This window comes from Ailuropoda melanoleuca, chromosome 3 (genome assembly GCF_002007445.2).
Source record: "Ailuropoda melanoleuca isolate Jingjing chromosome 3, ASM200744v2, whole genome shotgun sequence".
Lineage (NCBI taxonomy): Eukaryota > Metazoa > Chordata > Mammalia > Carnivora > Ursidae > Ailuropoda > Ailuropoda melanoleuca.
Genome location: NC_048220.1, coordinates 97,185,774 through 97,208,788, shown reverse-complemented (window position 1 = coordinate 97,208,788; position 23,015 = coordinate 97,185,774). Strand labels below are relative to the sequence as shown.

Genomic DNA, 23,015 nt, shown 5'->3' with positions numbered 1-23,015 from the left:
CAAGAAAGCTATTAAGGGGAATGAAGTTGGAGAGTGACAGGATCAGTTTTGAGTTTTAAGAAGATCATTCTAGAGAATGGACTGGAGATTGGGGGAAACAGGATGAGTTTAGAGGCTGAGCAGGGGTGTGGTGGCGTAGCCTGGGTGAGTGGAGCAGCAAAGGAATGGAGAGAAGTGGAGAGACTGCTCTGTAACAGCTCATGGCAGAATAGGGACTCAGATTTTTGATAATATTCTTGGAATTAAATATACAGACTATACTTTTTGAATGATCTCAAGCTTTGCACCAACCCTGATGAATATATACCCAAATATCAAATAGTTGCTAAGTGATTAAGCATAAATTAATCTGCATTTAAATCGTGATTCACTTCAGACAACAGACTAATGGCTACCCATTTTACTCTGGGCAGGAGCAAGGCATTTCATCTCTTTTAATAATCCCTAGTGACAATAGGTTGGCAAAGCAGTTACACTGGATGCATATTGAAAACATCATTTCATAGTGTGGGGCCTAGTGTGAATGCAATGCCGCTTTAGTGGCACAGCAGATTCTTGGTGGTAAGATGAAATCTCCTCCCAGCCCCAAAGCTCTCCTCCCCAATCCACCTTGAGGGAACAAAAATAATGACTCTATCCTGAAATGTGCCTCTTTTGTACTGCAGGCCCAAATGCGCAAACAGCCCTACGAAAAGGGATGGTTCAGTCCTTGTCTTTCCCTCCAAGGGTTAGCCTGGAAGGTGAGATTCTAAAGCTGATTTACATTACAGGGAAGCAGAGTGAAGGAGAAAAGAGGAAAAACACATTTATTTGTGTGAAAGAAGAAACGAAACAGAAAGGCTGTGGAAGTCGTTCCCAGCAAGGGAAGCCAACAGATCCTGACAAACACATTCTCTTTCATGCAGAACAAGGGAGGAGCACCTCTCAGGGACTGAGACCAAAGCGCTCCCTGAAACAAAAGCAACCTCAGGCGGCTGCGGAGGGAGTAACGTGCCCTCCTGGGATGACATTCTGTGGCCTTGTGTGTGCACAGAACTGTCTGGCCTGGCTACCCTCTGGTTGCTGTTAAAATAAGTTCTCATGGCCAGCTTTCAGAGAGGCTTTGGGAGGCAGCAGGCAAAAGGCTCTGGAGTCAAAACACAGAAAAAAAAGAAAAAAGGCTGAAGGAGGTGGGGAATAGGTCTCCCCCTGTTGCCACGCTTCCTGCCCAATCTTGCTGCTACCTTTAATATGTAAAGGCATCACTGTCTTCTTACAGCAATCCTTGTTCTTTCCCCTTGCACACCCTCCTGGCTGAGAGCTTGGAGCAGTCTGATTTATATGGAGGAGAAGCTAGGGCTCAGGGGGTGTGGGGATGGGTCCCTGAGCACACAGCACAAGACCAAGATTTGGCTCTCATCCCCAGCTCAGCATTGTCTCCTAAGATGAAAGAAGGCTTTAGCCATGTGGTCAGCACGTGCATGCATCAGGTATTGCCTTTTCCAGATCCTGCTCCTAGCTGTGAGGTGATTAACCCTGATAAACAAAGCCTCCTCCTTCTCTCTGGGTATTGTTTTACCTCACACAGAAAGAGAAGACTATCTCTTAGCTGGTCTCCCTGCTTCTCGTCTTTACCTTAGTGTATCAGTCGAACTTCCATATAGCAGCAGCTTTTTGTAAAACATGAATCTGTTTCTGCTTTTACTCCCTCCTCTCTAAACCATTAGCATATGATTTATGTATCCTTCATAACCTGGGTCATGCTGAGCTTTCCCACCTCACATTATGTTTTTCCCCACACTCTGTGGTCCAGCCATGGCAGACATTAGGGTTTCTAGCCTGTCCGGGCTGTCTCACGTCTAGCTCTTCATTCAAGCCCCTTCCTCTGCCTGAAAACTCTCTGCCTTTGCTTGACCAGCTCCTCTGCTCACTCCTGCCTTCCAGAACTCTCCTTGGCCCCAGTCTAGGTTGGCACCTTTTACTTTTGCTCCCATACCACCAGGTAAATCTTCCAGCCCAGTCCTCATCATACTTGTTTGAAATTCCTTGTTTAATCATCCAGTTTCCTTGCTAGATTGAGCTCTGGGAGGATAGGGCCTATAGCGCTTGTTCCCTAGTCCCAATGCCTAGTATGCTACTTGGCATATAGTAGGTGCTCAATAAACATTTGAAGAAATGGAGGAGAAGTAACCAAGCTCCTGGGCTTTATCCAGCAGGAAGTGTGGGAATGCTCCTAGGCATGCTCAGGAAGTGGCTTGTGGAGTCTGGATTGGATATCTGCACCATTTGTGCCAAATACCTGGAAGGGCACTCCAGGGAAGGCTTTTAATTGAGACACATCTGCAGCAGTGTCAGAGTCAGGGCCAAGAACTCCCTCTACAGCTTGTAGCATTCCTTTTTTTTCTTTTTAATTTAGTGATGACTTATTTTTAGCTACCGAGTAAGGTGAGTTGATTCTCCAGATGCTGTGTGGTCTCCATTAGCAGCTCGTCTCGGTTGTCGAGGGATGCCTCTGCCTCACACCGGAAACTGGCCCATCGACGGAAGTCATCTTCAGTTATGACCTGTGGGACGGGAAGAGGCTCTTTCCCAATGTAGGGTGAATCCCACCCCATTCTTGTATGCTGGGCATCCTATGGGCCTGTTTGAACTTCCCTATACAATTAGATGTAGGAATTACAATTCCCTACACAACTATTTCTCCTCAATGATTTTTTTTGAGTGCATGAATCAATGATATATTAATCCTCATGCTCCATTATCACCACTGAGTCCCTGCTGTTCTCTAGGCACTGGAGGTATAGCAGTGATCAAGATGGACAAGATAGCTGCATGCCTGGGCTTATGAACTAGTGGAGGGTGAGAGACATTAATCCAAGTAAATTATTTAAAAGGACAGATAATTTTAAGGGGCTCTTTACAGAAAACAAAGAGGGTGACATGATGGAGTGTGACTAGATTGGGGGAAGCTGTGGGGTTATTTCATTTGGATCTTCAGTTGTCTTAGACAAAGTGACATGCAAGTTGAGATCCAATGACGGGAAGGGGTCAGTCAAAGAGAGGGACAAATGCAAAGGCCATGAAACAACAATGAACTCAGATTTCTTTGTGTTCACTTTGAATATACCAGTTGGCTAAAGGATGGAGAGCCAGACAGAGAAGAGGCAGCAATGATGCTGGTTAAGGTAAGCAGCAGTCAGATCTTGCATAGCCTAGTAGACTGTTCCACTAGCTATTGGAGGTACCCAGTAGCTGGAAGAATCCTACTGGAGGGCATATCTTTCTCCCTTGGAGTCCATAGCACATTTAGACCCCTCTCTTGGCATTACATGCATACTGTCTCTTATAGCAATAAATGATTCTTTTGTCCAACAACCAAATATTCTTTGCTTTTCCTTCTACACATGGCACTATGGGGTAAAACCAAAGGGATACAGGTAGGTTAGTCATCTAGAAATGCATGTCATCATAGCTCCCCTATCTGATTTTAGGTGTCTCATTAGAAGCCCCTACTCTGGGATTCATATCTCTTTCCCTGCCTCCCTTGCAGGGTCTGAAAAGTCAAAGGTCTGCAGGGCGAGAGGTGAGTGATTACATTACTATAGCTGGGCCAAGGTCAAGACAGCAAGGAAGATAGGGGCTGTGACCAATTGCAGAACACAAGAGAATATACCCTTCATCAAAGGGATCAGCTACTACAAGGCTCTAGCTATTAGTTGCTATTCAAGAATGGAGACCTGGTTCATCAGATCCTCTAAATTTTTAAGAGAAACCAGAAATCTAGATTTTTATGTGATCACAGAGTATCTCCCAAATTTCAAACATAGGCAAATAATGCAAAATTTAAAAAAGCTACTTTGAAGGAAAAATTATAACCTTAAAAATTATTTTATGAGTTATGGGTTACCAATTATATGTATACATAATGAAAAACAGGGAACAACAAAGCCACACTCATATGGAACCTTGCCATTCAGAGTTCTGCCCCAGCATAACTGTCAAAATGCTGGGTCTTTGTGGTGAGTCAGAATAGCTAATTTTGAAAATACTAAAACAACCAATATTAAGGGTCTTCTAAAAAGAAATAGAAAAGACAGAGTTAGGGTTGAGGCTTTATAGCTATTAAGGAAGGAATTTATTTTTACCTTCTTGGCGATGCACAGTGTTCGAAGGCCATCTCTTGCATACAAGTCTAGGTGCTTCTGGGTCCTGGCTCGGATTTTTCTCACCTTCTTTTCCACATCCATGTCAGTTACTGTCAAATAGTCATTGTCCTCCATGAGGTCATGTACAAATGCTTGGGGATCCTTGTTTCTAACACTCTGAAAGAGTGAGGAGGAATCCCCTTATAGCCCACCCCAGAAACATGGAAGATCTTTCCTGGTTGTCATGATGTCCTATGATGTCCCATGATAACTCCAGGAATCCTTAAGTTCTCTGCTTTCTATATCTGATCATCAAAAGCCTAGCTGAGAAAAGTCCTATTTAGGGATGGTGGGTTGTCTTAGGTATTGTTCCCAAATACATTTGCATCAGAATCACCTGGGAACTTACACAAATAACAGAGGTCCCCAGGTCCAGTTGAAGCCCTGCTGAATCAGGGGAAAGAAGTCTGAATCTTTGTTGTTGCCTTGGGTGTTTTCCATGTAGCCAGTTTAGCCCTGGGTGATCAACTGTTTGCGAAGTCTTAGACATACCATCCATGATCCCCTCTGTCATCTACTTCAGTGTTTATACCAACTTAGGTCCCAAGATAGCCACAGATCTGAATCTCATTGCTAATTTCTTCATCATATTGGGTTTTTTGAGTTAGGCTTGCTTTCTATAATAGGAAATAGCCCTAGAAAAAATATTTTTTGCATTTCCTATAAATCTAGCATGAAAAAATATTTCATTGTGTTGAAGTTCCCTTAATGAAGTCTGATGTTTTTTCTTTTATCATTTTCTCCTGAAAATCCAGCACTTTTATCTGTCAGATAAAAAGAATTTTTCAGCCTGGATTGGCAGGTATGGGGCAGGATTGATGCCATCCCCACCTCCTTTACTTAAGATGTCACAGACATCACTAATCAGAAGCAGCACTATGTAAAGCTGAGCTGGGAAAAGGCTTCCAAATCCTTCTTTACCAGGGCTGGATTGTGATCTTAGAGGCCCTAGGTAGTAAGCAGGTTTTGTGTACCTCATCTACTCTCTCCATATAATGCAAAATTAAACATACAATTCATTACAGTAAAATAAATATGAGAAAGTCCAACAAATCTCTGATTTTTCCCAAGAGTATTCCAAGGCTGTTTTTATGCAATATAAAAATCCTTTTAAAGATTATCTCATTTTTCAGATACTACTTTTTCCCTGGTGCCTTGAGCACAGTCTTTGTGCTTATTGAGCACTACCTACAATATTTTATTTTCAAAGATATTAGCTCCCTGAGATGAGTCTCTTTTGCCTTCTACCAGTGTGCCTTGGGGTTTATTTTTTTGCTCAGGCTACCAGGAACCTCAGGGTCAAACTGAATGTTCAAACACTGTGAATATATTACACCTAGGGTTATTTTCTTCTCTCCTTTTCAAAGCTTTGATTCTCAATTCTTATAGTAATATTGTGTATGTGTCTTTTATTGGAAGCATCTCGAATCCACTTTGGAATCAGGTGAGGAACAAATTAAAAAAAAAATCTCCAGGGCAGCTTGGATGGCTGTTGCCCAGGGATAGAATGCTGTGGTTCCCTTGACTCAGAAACACCGAATTCACTTGTCTGCCAGAGTCTGGGGATGAAGAAACCTAATTAGCTCCCTTCCCATTCTAAACACTCATCAATCCCCATGAACCTCTTGGCTTTGGTCCACAGCTGATACTGCAGGAGGCACAGGGCTGCCTGGGCAATTCTAAAGCTTGGCTGGAATCTACTATCCTGGGAGAATCATAGCCCCATAACTGTCTTCTTCTTGTTAGCAATCAGGAAGTGGCTGCACACTAATTCATGCTGCTCCAAAATTGGACGCTGATATGTAGGGACTTTGGAACATTTTTCTGGCTTGGCTCAAGTTTATGAAAATCCATTTGGGGGAGGCTGGGGAAAAGGATGATGAAGAGGGACACCTGAGGCTTTCCAGAGCAGACTGAGCCTAGTGCAGAATTCTGGTGGCATGGAAAAAGCTCCGAATTGGGATTCAGGATACCTGGGGCTAGGCTGTGTACCTCTCTTAAGTCACTTCCCTTCCTGGGTTCATCTGGCTTCTCTCCCAAACTAAGAGTTAGGACCACAGTGTGTTCTAGGTTATGTTAATGGATGTCATGGTAGAAAAAAAAATGTGTATGGATAATCCATGTTTAAAGGAGTGTGAAAAACCAGAAATTGGGATAAAGTTAAAGAGGTTTCTCCAGTGTAAGACTGCTCTAAGTCTTTAATAAGCTTATGAGCACTGTAATTCTCCAGGGTGAGGAGATGCAGAATGCAGCATGATTTAAGGAACCTGCTTTGAGGAAAGCATCTGTGCCCTCTGTTCAAATTAGGATCTGCTGGACTAAGTGATACTATAACTCAAGCTTCTTATTACTGTTCTGTGCTGCCTCTTAAACCAAGGAGCCCTCTTCCTAGAGCCCTGGTGAGGTGGGACTCACCACACGCTGGGTCTTCCAGCAGGTCCATGATAACCGAATCTGCGCCCTTGGTGTAGACGATGATCTCACCCGTCAGTGGGTGCCTCACAACCACGGACATTCTTTTCCTGACAGAGTCAAAGCCCAGGGTGCAGAGGATGTCAAAGGTGAGGCAGGTGCCCTGGGGCAAGCGCACGGTCACCTGCTCAGGTGTCCGGGACACCAGCGTGAAGCTGTAGGCATGGGCAGCATGCACCAGGGCTGCCTCATCAGGGCTCTCAGCCTCATAATAGAGCTCAGGGCTGGCAAGGCCCAGAGCTGGGGCCTCCAGCACCTCCTCCAAGGAAGCATCCAATCCAGACCCCTGGATGTCACCCTGGTCCCATGTGCTGCTCCTATAGCCACCATCTGTAGAGTAGCCTCCACTGTACACAGATGCATCATCTCTCTCTTCTGAGTCTGTGTTAGGCATGTTGGCCCCCAAACTGTCCCCCAGGTCAGTGTCAGAGGGCGCAGTAGATGAGAATGACTGGCTGAGGTTCAAAAGCTTCAAATCTGTGGAAGAGCTGCTGAATCTTCTCCAGGGACGTCCCCACAGCCTTGGTTGAGGGTGGCATGGTGACCTTGGGCCAAAGGAAGGAAGTGGAACATTAAGTCTCAAGTTGGAAAAAATATCAAGCTGTTTTATCGAAGAACATGAAGGTTATTTTGTAATAAGTGGATTATTTGGGGTTTCAGTGATTATGGTCAAGTCTTCTCTGTGAACCTCAGCTCACCTACCTATAGCACAAGGGAATAGGCTAGATAGTTCTTTCCAGCCCTGACATTCTAGGGATTGGTAATGCTCAATTTTACCATCCTGCTCTGGTCATGGACAAAGGGAAAAAAGGAGACAAAAGCCAAACCCATACTAAAAGTTCACATTACCTGGGTCCTTACCATGGCTTTGTTTGCTTTATCGTTGCATTCAGCATCTCATCTCACCCTCCCTAGCAACTCTAGGGGTTGCTATGTTATCTCAACTTCTGGATGAGGAAACCAAGGCACCAAGAGGTTAAATAAATTGGACATGACCACCCAGTGTGTAGTTAATAGAGCTGGACTCAAATCTGGGGCTGCCTGGCTCCAGAGATTGGACTCCTGAGCTACCTGCCAGCTAATGTCTCCCCATTAATTTGAAAATTGATAGTTGGATGCTGTCCTTCCCAAAATGTACTTTTCCCTTTCTTGAAAATAGAGCTGGTTTCTCAGATAACATTTCCTGCCTCCCAAAGCTCTCTAAAATTTTTTGATAACTTGGTNATTTTTTTTTTTTTTTTGGGTATGATCATTTATTTATTTATTTATTTTTTAATTTAATTTTATTATATTGTGTTAATCACCATACAGTACATCCCCAGATTCCGATGTAAAGTTTGATGCTTCATTAGTTGCTTTGATAACTTGGTGAGTTTTCAGTGGCTGGAATGACTGTTCAGAGTGGTTTGGGATCTAGGTGTAATATTGGGAGGCTCTGGTTTGGTACCTGGGTGAACTTTTTTTTTTCCTGATTTCATACCCACCAGTTATAACACTCAATTATTCTCATCAGTCACTCATAACGGAGCTTGGGTGAAAGTCTGTGGATAATTGAAGATCAATCTATCTTTAGTACTGAAAAACAATTTAGAGTATAAACTTCTATAAATGGCCTTCCAGCTGTGTTATTTCTAAATTGGCAGAACTTCACCCGTGGTGTTAATTATTATTATTATTATTATTATTATTATCATTATTTTGCCCTCACATAAAAGCAGAGACCACTATAATGTGATATTATTATGGAGTTGTACAGATGGTTCTGCTGTGTATTAACCATACATCCTTTGTTAAGTTGCTGAAACTTTCTGAGCCACTGTGCTTTCACTTGTAAAATCTAAGGACATACCTCATAGGGTTTTGGGGTTGTGTTGATTAAATGGTAATGCAGGTGATGTGTTTAGCATGGAGCCTGGCACATAGAAAGTGTTTAGTAAATATTTACTCTTAATATCTACCCTATAGACAGATAGATACAGAATTTGAAAGCTACATAGAAAGCTCATATATAACTTCTTCCATTTTATTTAAAAAATGAGGAAACTGAGGCCCAGAAAAAATAAGAATGTTCAAAGTCTTACAATGATGAAATGGTGATGCTGTTACTAGGGCTCAAGTGTCTTGTCTCTCTGTTCAGGGCTTCACCCCTTGCCCCTAGCTCTTCTCCCATCCATCCCACCACCCACCTTCAGTGATCCTTACCCTCTGCCTGGGCTCTGTGGTTGTGGAGACCATGACAGAGTTGCAGATGGTTAGGGCAAGGAAGAAGTCAGCAATGGTGGAGGTGGTGGAGGGGGAAGGCTTGGCAGGTTTGGTGTCTGACAAGGTCTCCAGCCACAGGGCAGCATCGTGCACTTTGGGCAGTAGATTTTTATCTGGAGTCACATCTTTTTCCTGAGAAAGAAAGGCCTAGATGAGAGTCTTTCCTGAAGGGACTGAGGAGGAAGTCCCCTCCAGCAGTTTCTTTGCACACCTGGGGAAAGGATGATACAATCTTCCCTGAAGTCATGTCTCCAGCACATCTCCTCCCACAGGCCTGGTCAATACATTCTTATGTGATTCCTCCCTTTCCTCAACCTTACATGTCCATCAGTTATAGACTCTGGTAGCCCTTTCCTCAAGTGGCTCCCTGCCATTTGCCCTTCATTGCTGATGCTTTCAGCCAGGCACAGACCTCTAGTCTTCAAATCTGGATTTCTGCATCAGCCTCTGAAGTAATACTGCTGCCTCTCACCTCTTTTCTTTCTAACCCTTCGTATGTATTAGCCATGCATCTTTCCAAAACATCATTTCCCTCAAGGTATTCTTGAGCTTGAAACCCTTCAGATCTTCATTGTTAGCATAGTCAGTTCAGTCTGGCATCTAAATCCTTCCACAGTCTGCATTCCTCCTCTTTACTCTTACTATTTCTCTTTGCAGATCTGCTCAGCCTGCTGGTTTGTTTGCTGCCTGCTGGAGGTATACTCCCTTTTAATATTACCCCTGATTGTACCTTGTTTGGAAAGCCCTCTTTTGTCTACCAAAATCCTACCTAGACTTCGGTAGCCATGAGAAGTTCCACATGTCCATGAGATCTTATCCAGCCCACAATGAGTTCTCAGTCTTTTGAGCCACAACAGCATGTTCTTGCGCTCAGGATGTCCACAGGAGTCAGGTAGATAAGGTGAATGAGGGTAGTGGGCTAAGGTACAGACGAGGACACTATGGGATGGCAGGGGCTGTGAGACCTGGCAAGTCCTACTCTGCCTAAAAGGTGGCAACTGCTCTGCTAGTTGAGGTGCTCTGGTTCTAGTCCAGTTTGTGAAATCTATTGATTTTTCAAGATAAAGAGAGATAATGTGAGAACTCATTTTTTTAAAAAGAAAAATCTATGGGTTGGATCTGACTCATGGGTTTCCAATTTTTCACATCCTTGTAGGAACTGCCACTTATACCGTCCCTTTGGAATTCACCACATATTGACCTATATTTTAAATTCAATTTTCCTATACCCATGTTGAATCTCTCTAGAGATAAGAACCTCAGAAATAGAGACTGAATTTTCCACAAAGCTGTACATTCTAGAGCCCCAACTATTGCTTTGTTTGAAGCAGCTCAACTAAACCTGGCTTTTAACAGGTACCACAAAAGCCACTGGGCGAAGAAATTTCCACACAAAACCATTTCTAACAGTGTTCATAGTTCACAGGTTAACGTTTAGAAGAAATTCTATCAATGACTAAAAAAGATGGACTGAAGGAATCTTGATTAATTTGTGCAGGGTGAAGCCTGAGTGCCAATGAGCTAGACTGAGTGCCAGTGAGCTGGCAGGTTTTACAAATAAGAACCCAAATGGAGATTAAAAAAAAAAAAAAAGAAAAGAAACAAAACCCTGTGGAGAAAGTGTCTTCTCTGATTACCAAATGCAATGACTCCAGAAGTCAGACTCTATTCTCTCTGCGTTGCTGGTACAGGAGAGAGCACAGGAGAGGAAACCCAGACACCCAAGGGAGGTGCTTGATGCCTGCAGGGATGAGAGTTGGGCTTTCCAACAGCACAGGGAGACGAAGGGAAATGGACTGGAGCAAAGAGTTCCAGCCTTCATTTGGAGTGCTGTCCAAGAGTCAACACTACACTTCCTCTGGTTCATACCATTTTAGGAAGACAACATCCAGAAAACAGTATTTATTAAAAGGAAGAATGCTAGTAAAACTGCATCAAGTCTGCATTTCTTCTCATTGCCTTGTGATAAGCAATGGTGAACCATCCATACCATATGGTGTCACTGTTTTCAGAAAGCCTAGGAAGGGAGCATGCACTACCTAACTTCTTTGCCTTTGAATGCAGTCTTCCTAGCAGGAGGTCACTTTGATAAAACCCTTCCTACTTTTCCAGGCAATGTCATTTATGTGACCTCACTGACTTCTCAGAGTCCCAACTTAACTGAAACCCAGAAAGATGGGCTGACTTAACCAATGTCACTCAGTGAGTCAGTATAAAGCCAGAATCAGATATCAGACCCTCTGATTTCAAGTCTAGAGTCTTTCTTTCCTTTCCGTGGTCATGGTAAAGTAGCAGTGTTCCCTTATTAACGCTCCTTGACAAACTTCCTTAGCCAGATTCCAGGCTCCACCCACTGCCTGTTATCAGTGTACCATCATCACTCAAGGGGCTTGGAGCTCACTTCTTAAGGTAGTAAGGATAGTTCCTATTCATATAGTACTTCTTATATTCTGGGTACATCCTATTATCTCACTGTAGCTCCACAGCAACATTATCTGTTGAGTACTATTCTGGTTGCCCATGTATCAGATGAGGAAACTGCTGCCCAGGGAGATTAACTGTTTTTCCCAAGGTCACACGGTAAGTGAAAGAGACTCCTTTACTTGATTTGAGATCGTCCAACTAGAATTCATGCTCTTAACCTCTGTGCCAGGCAAGATCTCCCACGAGAAGGAAGTAGCCTTTGGTACTTGCTGACAGCCAGCATCTTTAGTGTTTCACATCCCAAGCACGACTAAAAGGCTTATGTAACTAATCCTTAGGACTCAGCAGATAGTCTGTGAGATTATAAAAGGGATTATGGGAATCTTCTTTTTTGAGGAAAAAGATTTCATTTGGGGCTAGGGGTATACATGAATGGGATGCTTTTAACCCTTACCACAGATACACAGATCTGCAAACAAGCTTGGAGGTCATCAAAGCCAAATCTCCCATTTTCCTGATGATAAAATTGAATGTCAGAGGGGGAGAAAAGTGAACTACTCAAGTCAAGACTGCACATTGAATTAGGGTCATAACTAGAGCAGTTTTCACACCACCTGACTCCCAGCTTCTGACAACATACTGCTTTGCGCTGAGCTATGCATTACGTATTTCCAAATGGTGACACAGTTAAAATGATTTAATGGTTATTTATTGCTTGTTCATTTACCCTTTAGTCTATGAGTGCCATGAGGGCAGAGACAGTCTGCGATATGTCCTCAGTGCCTGGCAGACTGCAAGCGTTCAAACCTTTGTTGACTCCTATCTAGGACACCATGTTACTCCGCCACTGATTAACTCATGGGATCTCTTTGTTAGAACTCTTCTTTAGTATATTTCAACCCAATCATACAGCAATGCATTACCAAAAAAAAAAAAAAAAAGAAAAAAAAAATCTCTGCTAAGAGCCTGCTTCTCTCTGGCACTGGCAGCAGGCCCAGCCTGCAGGTGTCAGCAGCGGATGTCAGTTAAGCTTTATCCAGTCACCACAGACTGTTCCCACAGGGCAAGGTTCTTCGTGGTTCCCTTTGCCCACAGCTCATTGGTTTCCTGTCTGGCCCATTAACATTTAGGAACTTGGCACTTAGGACACTTAGAGAGAGCAATGCCCCCTTCCTCCTCTGGGCCCTTTGGCTAGTCTATTTCTCTGAAGGAAAAGAAATATAAAATTATGGGTTCCCAGTTGTTCAGATTAGAGCCTTGTGGCAGCCAGGCACCCAACTGGTTGGATTTCTTTCTACTAGAGAACACCTAAAGCTCATACAAACCTTCTTTGACGAGGGTGATCTTGGATCTCACACTATACCCTCAAGGATCCTATTACTATCATTAGATTACATTTATTGACAATTTATAACAAAGTCAGGTGCTTTGCTAAGTGGGTTCATGTACATCATTTCATCATCATGACAGCATTGAAATAGCTACTATTATTCTCCCATTTTAATTATGAGGTAAATGAGGCTCACTGAATTTAAGTAACTTGTCCAAGGTCACAAAACCAATAAAAATGATGGGTCTTGGATCCAGTTCTGCCTCCTGATACCAACACCTGAACCCTTAAACATGAAGCCAGCACTTTCCAAACTTTCACATGCACACAAATCAACTGGACATTTTGTTTAAACTCAAATGCTGACTAAGCAGTTTGGAAGTGTGGCCTGAGCATCTGCATTTCTACAGGTTCTCAAGTATGCTCATGCTGCTGGTCCCAGGATCCCAGTTTGAGCAGCAAGAATTTATATGGCCACTGTGTGCTACATGGCTGAGGTACGTCCCACATTGAAGGCTAGGGAAAGCAGGCCAACCTCTAGTCTACTACTCTTTTCTCAGTTTTAATGGTAACTCACCCAAGTTCACATTGGCAACTATCACTCATTGGGTGTAGCAGTTTGCTGCTTTTAGGAATCCATGGAGCCAGCAGTGGAAATAAACAGGAACCCTCATGCCTAGCTTGGAAGAAAAATCTTTGTGGCTTGGTTCTTCCCAGGCCTCCATCTCCAGGCATTAACCTCTCTCCACATTTTACCTTTTATTCCAGCTACTCCTCAAAACCCCGGTTCTTTGTGTCACTTGCATTCCTCACCTCTCCCCACTAGATGGTCTTCTCTTTGCTCTGGTTAATCTTTAATTTTGTCTCAAATTCAGCTCAGGTGCTAACCCTTCCAGGCAGCCCTCCTGAGGCCTCATCTGTTGCAGGTGCACCTCTTCTGGGCTCCTACAGCACCTCTGCACCCATAACTCAGCACCAAGAGGAGTGTTCTATAGGTACTGGTGTTCTTCTCTCCTCTCTTTTGGGTTCTAGTTCCTGAAATCAGGGACAATGCCCTATTACAACTTATATCCCAGTATTTAGAACAGTATATGACATATTGTCAATGCTTACTTAATGTTTGACAATGAATGACAGGCTATTCCAAAGAAATGTAGATACTGAGTAGATACACAGAATTGGAAGAAGTGGACAGAAAAAGACCTTTCTATTTGTTGTTGGTGAGTGTCTGAACTAACACAACCTCTTGGGAAGTATTAATCAAAATTAAAAAGATACACACAATTTAGCAATTATGCTTGAATGAATACTATAGAAAAATACACATGTATAAATAGACAATGGCTCAACCATCCAACAAATTCTAACACCCATTAAAAAAAAAAGATGAGGCAGCTCTCCACAGAATATCTGTCTAAATCTATGAAATATTCTCCCAGATTCACTAGATAAAAAGAAAAACAAAGTCCAAAACAACGTGCAGGGCATGCTAATATTTGCAGTAAAGGATGTGCTCATGTGTATACCACACTTGTATGCTCCTATGTAGTGAAACACCTCTGGGACATACACAAGAAAATGCAAATAATGGTTGTCACTGGGATTGTGGGGAACAGAAGAGGAGGGAGGGAGACTTATTTTTTTACCATTTGACCTTTAGTTACTTTCTACCACTTACTTAATTATATGGTTATATCACTTTCATGTACATAAACTTTCTTGGTTGCTGGGGAGCTGGAGGCTGAACTATGGCTTAGGAAATTGATGATTTTGCCCAGGTTGAGGTTGTGACCTAGAGGACCCTACCTTTCGTTTTAGAACTGGGAGAACCCAATGTTAACAAATATTTGCTTAAATAGAAGCATGTGGATTGTAAGATAAGCTTTTCCCAAAAGGGCCATAAGCCCCAAGGAAAGAAACTAAGTTGCCTAGCAAGAAGGGAATTTTCCAGATCTTGCAAGACCTCGCCCCATGTGAAAAGGGTCACTGCAGCTGTGCGCCACCCTCTGGCACCCTGGAAGTTAAGGGAGGCACAGCTGATATAGGCTTCATCTGTTTCTGCCCTGTGTGGTCACAGTACTTCCAAAAAGATTTTGTGTGCTTGGCTAATTAAATCAGGACTCTTATCTAACTTTTGAGTGGGAGTTGTATCTGTGGGCTGTCCTCACCAGTCCGGAGCAGACTGGAAGTGCTGTACACATCTCTTTCAAAGAAAGGAAGGAAGACCAAGACTAGAGAAAGGAGGCAGAGGGCCAAAGACACCTCCTTTACTTTTCTCTATTGCATTCTTTCCAGACAGGTGGGAGAGGCCATGCCCACAGAAGGAAGTGGTGGTGCCATCTGGAGGAGCCTAAGTGGCCCCAATGCAAATTTTATGATTAGGGAGATATTCTTTGGTTTGATGGTTCCGGAAAAATTTTTGTAAGTGGCACTTCTAAACAAAGACTCTCTGCTCAAGTCTTGGCTTCTTACACACAAGGGGGGGGGGAACCCCAAAAAACCATTTCATTTTCCATCTGCCAGTACTCTTAAACATTGGCTTAGAGCTCACCACTTTCCTAAGTGTATTATCCCCACCCTAAAGCCACAGAGTTTATAGCAGCCAATTAGGCGGCATTAACTGATAACTTCCTTGTTCTTTGTAGTAAAAGAAAAAAAGCCAGCTTTTGTTGCTGTTAGCCTTGATGCTCATTTTACTTTGGGTTCAGGGCAAAGTTCCAGGGAAACCAACAACTGGCGTCTTGAGTATGTGGTAGGGTGCTTGCTCTGCCAGGACTTGGCAACGTGGAGGTTTTAGAGGCAAGTTCTGACTGATTTACAAAGGGAAGGTAAAGAACTGGGGGTGCCAAGAGACTATTATCCAACCAGACGAGGTGTCAGATGGTCAGGTGGAAGAGGACACAAGCTTGGAGAGCTTGCTAAGAGTAGGTGGGGACAGGAGCCAGGAGGTCCACCTGGGACTGCCACAGATATTCTCTATGGACTAATTCAAGGATCTCCCACTCCAGCCACAGATATTGCATGGGTTAGTTTCAGAGCCCCTTAAAGCAGCCTAAATCACCCCCTTTCAGCCAATGCCTCCCAAGCTATAGCAGATGTCCATTTGAGCCAAAGGAAGATTATTTTCTAGAGGGGCAATGCTATGCTTACAGAGGTGCTTGATCTTGTTGCTCACTAGAATCATCAGAAATAAAAAAGATGGAATATTACATCAAAAATGAAGGATGTACTGTATGGTGACTAACATAACATAATAAAAAATTATTATAAAAAAAGAAAAAAGATGAATACTTTGGCCCTACCCCAGACCAAATATACCAGAATCTCAGGGGATAGGGCTTGACATTGCACTTAATGAAAACTCCCATTTCCCATGTCGTTAGATACGAACATTTGTGCAAGTCAGACAGCTTTCCTTGAGAGAGATTGTTTAAGACTTCCATGAGTTATCTATCCAGAACACATGATTTTAAGAATTAAGTCCTCAAAATAAACTCATGAGACAGAACAATAATCCTTCTTAAAGATGAAGACATTGAGGTTCTAGCTCAGTAAGTTGACCAAAGTCACAGAATAGATGAAGGAGCTAAGATGAAAACCTGGGTCATTTGACCCCAAATGTACCTAATTTGTAGCTGGAAGGGACCTTGCAGGTCGACATACACATCATGCTATTTAACTTTTAGAACAGCCAGTGATAGTTGTAGGCCCTAGTGATAGATAGGCCCTGAATAAAAGTTACACTGCCTGGCTCAGGGCTGCAGTTTTCCTGGGCTACTAAGATTTGTCAGGCTGAACAAGGGGGAGCGAATCTGTGTGTCCCAACTGAGATCTACAATAGAAAGCTTCCTGTTTCTCTCTGTGTGTCTTGGGGAAGACATTCTCAGGCACATGGGATGCCCATGGCATCCAGAACTGAAAGGTGCCAAAGACACATGCAATGCAAGACTTAGAATCTGTGCTTGGTGAGAATTCACTAAACACATTGTTCAAATATTTAGGTAAAGAGCTGGAGGAAGAGCATTACATTTAGAGGGGACAAAATTAAATTGAAGAAGAGAAAGATGCAACAATATGCATGTCATCTTATCTGAGAAAAGAAAAAAGAGAAAAATTCTTCCTAAAGACATCTATGGATCATTCCTCTTGTATGTTTATAGACATCATATGTCTTAACACATCACTAACATTTTATCCTTGCTAATGTTGCATTTCTCTGTGTGGTAGTAACATAAGAGAGTTAACTTTGTACTCACCTGGAGTTAAATAAGTAATAACCCAGAACACATAGACTCACAGCATTTCTTTTCCATCACGATCAGAATATACGGTCTTGGGTTATAAAAACTAGGTAGCAATATAGAAAATGCTTTTGATATTATTTCAGATTAAAAAAAAAACCCAGCACATTTAATTTGTAGGTACTATGACTGCAAACATTTTAAATATATGTAGTTATCTGTATATTAACGGAGAAAATAAAATTTGGAAGGAAATTCATTATAAGGATAATTTTGAAAATCTAATTTTCTAATAATGGGATAATAGCATTGCAGTCCTTTCTTAAGATGTGGGTCTTGTTCAAAACAGCGGGGGCTTCCTGTGGCCTTTTCTGCAAGTGCAGAAGATTCTAGATGATGTGTTTCCTTAGAGAAAGAACATGGTTCAGAGGAAAGTAGAATGGGACAGGAGTCAGAAAGCTCCAGTTCGGGCCTTGCCTTCTAGGGAATACTGGTAATCTTGGGGAAGAAACTCAATTTCTTTACATGCCAGGGATTTAGTGATAGCTGTACCATTGGATCAGGTGTGAGGGAACCATATGCAAAAAGCTCCAGACCAAAGTTGTAAAGTTGAATCTCCACAGGGGCCAGGCGATTAATTTAAGGGAATTAAGTGTGCTGGATAATTCTGACATAGATGTTCTTTGCTTTATAATTATTTAAGACTCTTTTTGATGCTCACAAAAAAGTATATTCTTCCATTACTCTTGAAACCTGCAAGCCTTAAGTCCCATCTTGTTTTTGCACCTTATAGAAACATGGGTATGATAACTACTTCTCTTTCCTTTAACTGTATTTTGGAAAAACATACGTCATGAACATGCTGCTGGCTCTCAGTTCAGTGATAGGGGTAAACAGAGAAGGGGGATAGTCTGTGATGAACAGAAGACCACATCCCCAGTCTAAAGAGCATCAACTCCATCATTTAAACCAATTATTGCCACAGGGAAATGTTGGCTTAGTGTAGAGAAATTTTCAGGGAAATGTTGGCTTAGCGTGGAGAAATTTTCCAATTCCTTTTTAAAAAGAGAAGCCAGACCCTTAAATTTGTGTGGAACCAGAAAAGGCCCCGAATTGCCAAGGAATTGTTGAAAAGGAAAAACAAAGCTGGGGGCATCACGTTGCCTGATTTCAAGCTGTACTACAAAGCTGTGATCACAAAGACAGCATGGTACTGGCACAAAAACAGACACGTGGACCAACGGAACAGAATAGAGAACCCAGAAATGGACCCTCGGCTCTTTGGGCAACTAATCTTTGACAAAGCAGGAAAAAACATCAGTGGAAAAAAGACAACATCTTCAATAAATGGTGCTGGGAAAATTGGACAGCTACATTCAAAAGAATGAAACTTGATCACTCTCTCACACCATACACAAAGATAAACTCCAAATGGATGAAAGACCTTGATGTGAGACAGGAATCCATCAAAATCCTGGAGGAGAACATAGGCAGCAACCTCTTTGACATCAGTCACAGCAACTTTTTTCATCACACATCTCCAAAGGCAAGAGAAACAAAAGAAAAAATGAACTTGTGGGACTTCATCAAGATAAAAAGCTTCTGCACAGCCAAGGAAATAGTCAAAAAAACTAAGAGGCAGCCCACGGAATGGGAGAAGATATTTGCAAATGACACTACAGATAAAAGACTGGTATCGAAGATCTACAAAGAACTTCTCAAACTCAATACGTGAGAAACAAATAAAGAAATCATAAAATGGGCAGAAGATATGAACAGACACTTTTCCAATGAAGACATACAAATGGCTAACAGACACATGAAAAAATGTTCAAAATCATTAGCCATCAGGGAAATTCAAATCAAAACCACACTGAGATACCACCTTACGCCAGTTAGAATGGCAAAGATAGACAAGGCAAGAAACAACAATTGTTGGAGAGGATGTGGAGAAAGGGGATCCCTCCTACATTGTTGGTGGGAATGCAAGTTGGTACAGCCACTCTGGAAAACAGTGTGGAGGTCCCTTAAAAAGTTAAAAATTGAACTACCCTATGACCCAGCCATTGCACTACTGGGTGTTTACCCCAAAGATACAGACGCAGTGAAGAGAAGGGCCATATGCACCCCACTGTTCATAGCAGCATTGTCCGCAATAGCTAAATCGTGGAAGGAGCCGAGATGCCCTCCAACAGATGACTGGATTAAGAAGATGTGGTCCATTATATACAATGGAATATTACTGACCATCAAAAAGAATGATTTCTCAACATTTGCTGCAACATGGACAGGACTGGAGGAGATTATGCTAAGCAAAATAAGTCAAGCAGAGAAAGACAATTATCATATGATTTCTCTCATCTATGGAACATAAGAACTAGGATGATCGGTAGGGGAAGAAAGGGATAAAGAAAAGGGGGGTAATCAGAAGGGGGAATGAAACATGAGAGACTATGGACTATGAGAAACAAACTGAAGACTTCAGAGGGGAGGGGGTGGGGGAATGGGATAGACTGGTGATGGGTAGTAAGGAGGGCACGTATTGCATGGTGCACTGGGTATTATACGTAAGTAATGAATCATGGAACTTTACATCAAAAACTAGGGTTGTACTGTATGGTGACTAACATAATATAATTAAAAAATTATTAAAAAATAAAATAAAAAGATGTTAACTAATAAAATAAATAAAAAGAGAAGCCAGAAATCTATATGTTTATATGAAACCTTCCAATTTCTTTTTTTTTTTTTTTAAAGATTTTATTTATTTATTTGACAGAGATAGAGACAGCCAGAGAGAGAGGGAACACAAGCAGGGGGAGTGGGAGAGGAAGAAGCAGGCTCCCAGCAGAGAAGCCTGATGTGGGGCTCAATCCCAGAACGCCGGGATCACCCCCTGAGCCGAAGGCAGACGCTTAACCGCTGTGCCACCCAGGCACCCCTAAACCTCCCAATTTCTAAACACTGACCATTTTAAATGAACAAGAAGTGTATATGGCCAACAAAACACATATGAGGATTGCAGATAAGACCGTTTTGAGAGCTCTTCAGGATTTATACAGTCTTTTTTCTTTCATAACCCAGAGTCCCCTCCCATCTATCCCCAAAAGAGGCCACTTGCAACTTGAAGAGTAAAATACAGGTACTTACTATGGAGCTGCTGAAGGCCACAGGAGGCTGTGAGCTTTCATAGCGTCCCACAGACCTTTGTCGGGAGTGGCCCTGGATTGGTACCTGGGCACTGTGGCATCTCCTCAGAGGCTGGGCCCATCCTTGGCCTCTCAGTGTTGCTGGGCCCTGAACCCATCGGGCTGGGAAGGACAGGCACTGGTACTGGGTCCACTCTTCACTGTCTGAGTCAAGCTCCCTTGGAGTCTCCAGTCGCTTGGCTGCAAGAAAGGAGTCCTGCTATTGCACCAGTCTTACCTTGGCCAAGTCACGGTCTGACTTGGGGTAGAGGAAAGAGCACAGAGTAAGAGCACTTTGCTGCTCTGGAGCATGGGCAGCTGGGCTACCTTGACTAGAGAAAGAGGGGTGCAACTAAGTTGCACAGATTCAGATACAGCTCGACTACTTCCTAGCTATGTGACTGAGCTTTGACTAAACCTGTGCCCCTATTTCCTCCATTAGGGGTTTTAAAAAAGTACCTAACTCATAGGGTTGTTTGGAAGACTTAATAAAATAGTGTGTCAAAGTGATTGATATACTCTGAGTACCGGTCACAGTAGTTGTTATTATTATTAAAAATAGATTGGAAGCTCCCATTTAAATGGTTACCACATGGCAAAGGTGATTGGGGGACCCATAATATTGCTCCTTTTCTTCTTCTTTTCTCCTCCCACTCAAAAGAATGAATGCTGCTCTCTTGAGAGTTTCTTTTCTTAGTTAGAAAGTATGTGTGCTGTGTTTGTGGTGTGATGGTGGAGGGCTGCTGAGGAAATCAGGTCAGCTTTACAGTCCACCTTCAGTCCATGTGTGATGACAGTCCAGGCATTGTTCAGCCATACTTCCTAAGTCAAAGCTCTGCTTCAGTAAAAATCCAAAAGATCAGTTAACGTGGAAGGCTTTTCCTGGTTGTATTGAATCTGATCATGTGTCTACACTGAGGCCTGTCCTGACATGTCAGGTAAAGTGACCCCCAAAATTCTTAAACCTTGGCTGTATAACTGGTACATAATTTGTATGTGTTTCCAGTACATTCCTGACAGACAAAAATCCTGTGTGTAAATAGCACCAAAGACTGAATGGAGGGCTACCACACAAGAGATCACTGATAGCCTTTGTGAACAAAGGAAAATTTACAGGTGATGAGAACAGAACTGATCTAGGAAAAGGAAGCCCACAGGGATACAGGAAGCAACCTGCCACAGAGCCAGGAAACCTCTGTGGGGATCCAGGAAAATGTCTTTCATTATCATTCTTTTAGGAGAGCAGGGTGATTCATTTAGAAAGACGGCAAAGGGCCCCTGGGAACCTTCGTACCATTTTCTTGGTGAGAATACTCGCTGCCCATGATAGTGCAACGCCGAAAGACCATCTTGTTCTCAGTCAGTGTCCCCGTCTTGTCAGAGAAGACATACTGGATCTGGCCCAAGTCCTCAGTGATGTTGAGGGCTCGACACTGAATGGGCAAATCGGTCTCTTCATCATACAGGTCAAGGTCATTATGCAGGAAGAAGACTTGCCCAAGCTTCACCAGCTCAATGGACACATAGAGGGAGACTGGGATCAGCACCTGTGGGGAGATTGATTCCCACAGTGTCAGAGACCAGGCCAGTGCCCTGTCTCAGAACTCTCACCAGTGGGTGGCAAAGGCATTTAATGGAAAGCTGAGGTCACCTCACATGATGGACTTTCTCTGAGAAACTAAAGGTCAATGACTTTATGCCTCCCTTGGAATTCTTAGGGGCATCTGAAAAACAGGTGCCTTCTTCAACCAGGGAGGTCTGGTACGGAGTACACACTCACTATTGGTTGTTTAATGACTGAGTGGTTAGGGGAGAAGGAGCTCTAGTGCCTCTATCAGAGTTTCCTGATACCTCTCAGATCCCTGTGCCACTAAGGGCTGTCACTAACTTTTATATGTATTCAGACCCATTGTTGATTACTGTCTCTGATTCAATACCTAATATCTTCCAAGTGCTTGTTGGGTGTCAGATCCTGTGCTGGGTCCTGGAGATGGCAGCAAGCAGAACAAAATCCCTGGCTTTGAAGACCTCACATTCCAGTAAACAAATAAAGAAATATATATCAGGCAGTGAAAAAGAAAAGTCAAGAGGGTAGAAGGTGGTAACTGGGAGGGACTCTTTTATAAACCATGACCTTTGAGCAGAGATCTGAAGAAATGAGGGTGTGAACCAGGAAGTTATCTGTGGGAAGAGGAGCATTCTGGGCAAAGACTGGGGTGGGAGTGGGCTGCGTAATTGAGGGGAAAGAATAAGCAGGTCTTGTATGAATGAGCAGGAGATGGCTAGAAGATGAGGCCAGTGGGGAAGTCAGAGTCCAGATCATGTAGGGCCTCATTCACTGCCATAAGGACTGTGGATTTCTCTTGGAGCAGATGTGAAACTATTGGAGTGTTCTGGGCAGAGGAACAGTGTGGTCCAACTCACATTTAAAAAAGATTACTCTGCTAAATGCATGAATGAACTAATGACTGAAAAAATTCCACCTGTAAGAGAACAAAACACCCTCAAATACTACAAGAAATTGAATGTAAATGGAGCTTCATCAAAACAAAACTGCAACTTCCCTCATCTTTTCATCGACTGTAACTTCTTACAGAGCCTGAAGAATTTATTCATCTTTTTATTCCTTACTGCCCCTTTCTTGTAGGTGCTCTATGCTTTTGTATTTTCTCCTCTATAGGGCCAGTTGTGTTTTTTCCCTCTAAATCTATCAGATGCTAAAACATTAACCTGTGGGGTTTTTTTCTTTTTTTTTTTTTTTTTAAAGATTTTATTTATTTATTTGACAGAGAGAGAGACAGCCAGCGAGAGAGGGACAAAAGCAGGGGGAGTGGGAGAGGAAGAAGCAGGCTCATAGCGGAGGAGCCTGATGTGGGGCTCGATCCCATAACGCCAGGATCACGCCCTGAGCCGA

General features: G+C 42.8%; 1 protein-coding gene across 1 annotated transcript in view; it reads right to left on the bottom strand.

The window, feature by feature from the left end:
* Nucleotides 1-23,015, bottom strand: part of ATP10B (ATPase phospholipid transporting 10B (putative)) — a 273,096-nt gene that overhangs the window by 53,102 nt on the left and 196,979 nt on the right. Inside the window, 7 exon segments of the mRNA XM_019795040.2 lie at nucleotides 2,417-2,543; nucleotides 4,125-4,234; nucleotides 6,600-7,131; nucleotides 7,133-7,201; nucleotides 8,859-9,050; nucleotides 20,064-20,302; nucleotides 21,396-21,648. Coding sequence (XP_019650599.2) covers nucleotides 2,417-2,543; nucleotides 4,125-4,234; nucleotides 6,600-7,131; nucleotides 7,133-7,201; nucleotides 8,859-9,050; nucleotides 20,064-20,302; nucleotides 21,396-21,648 — 1,522 coding nt within the window.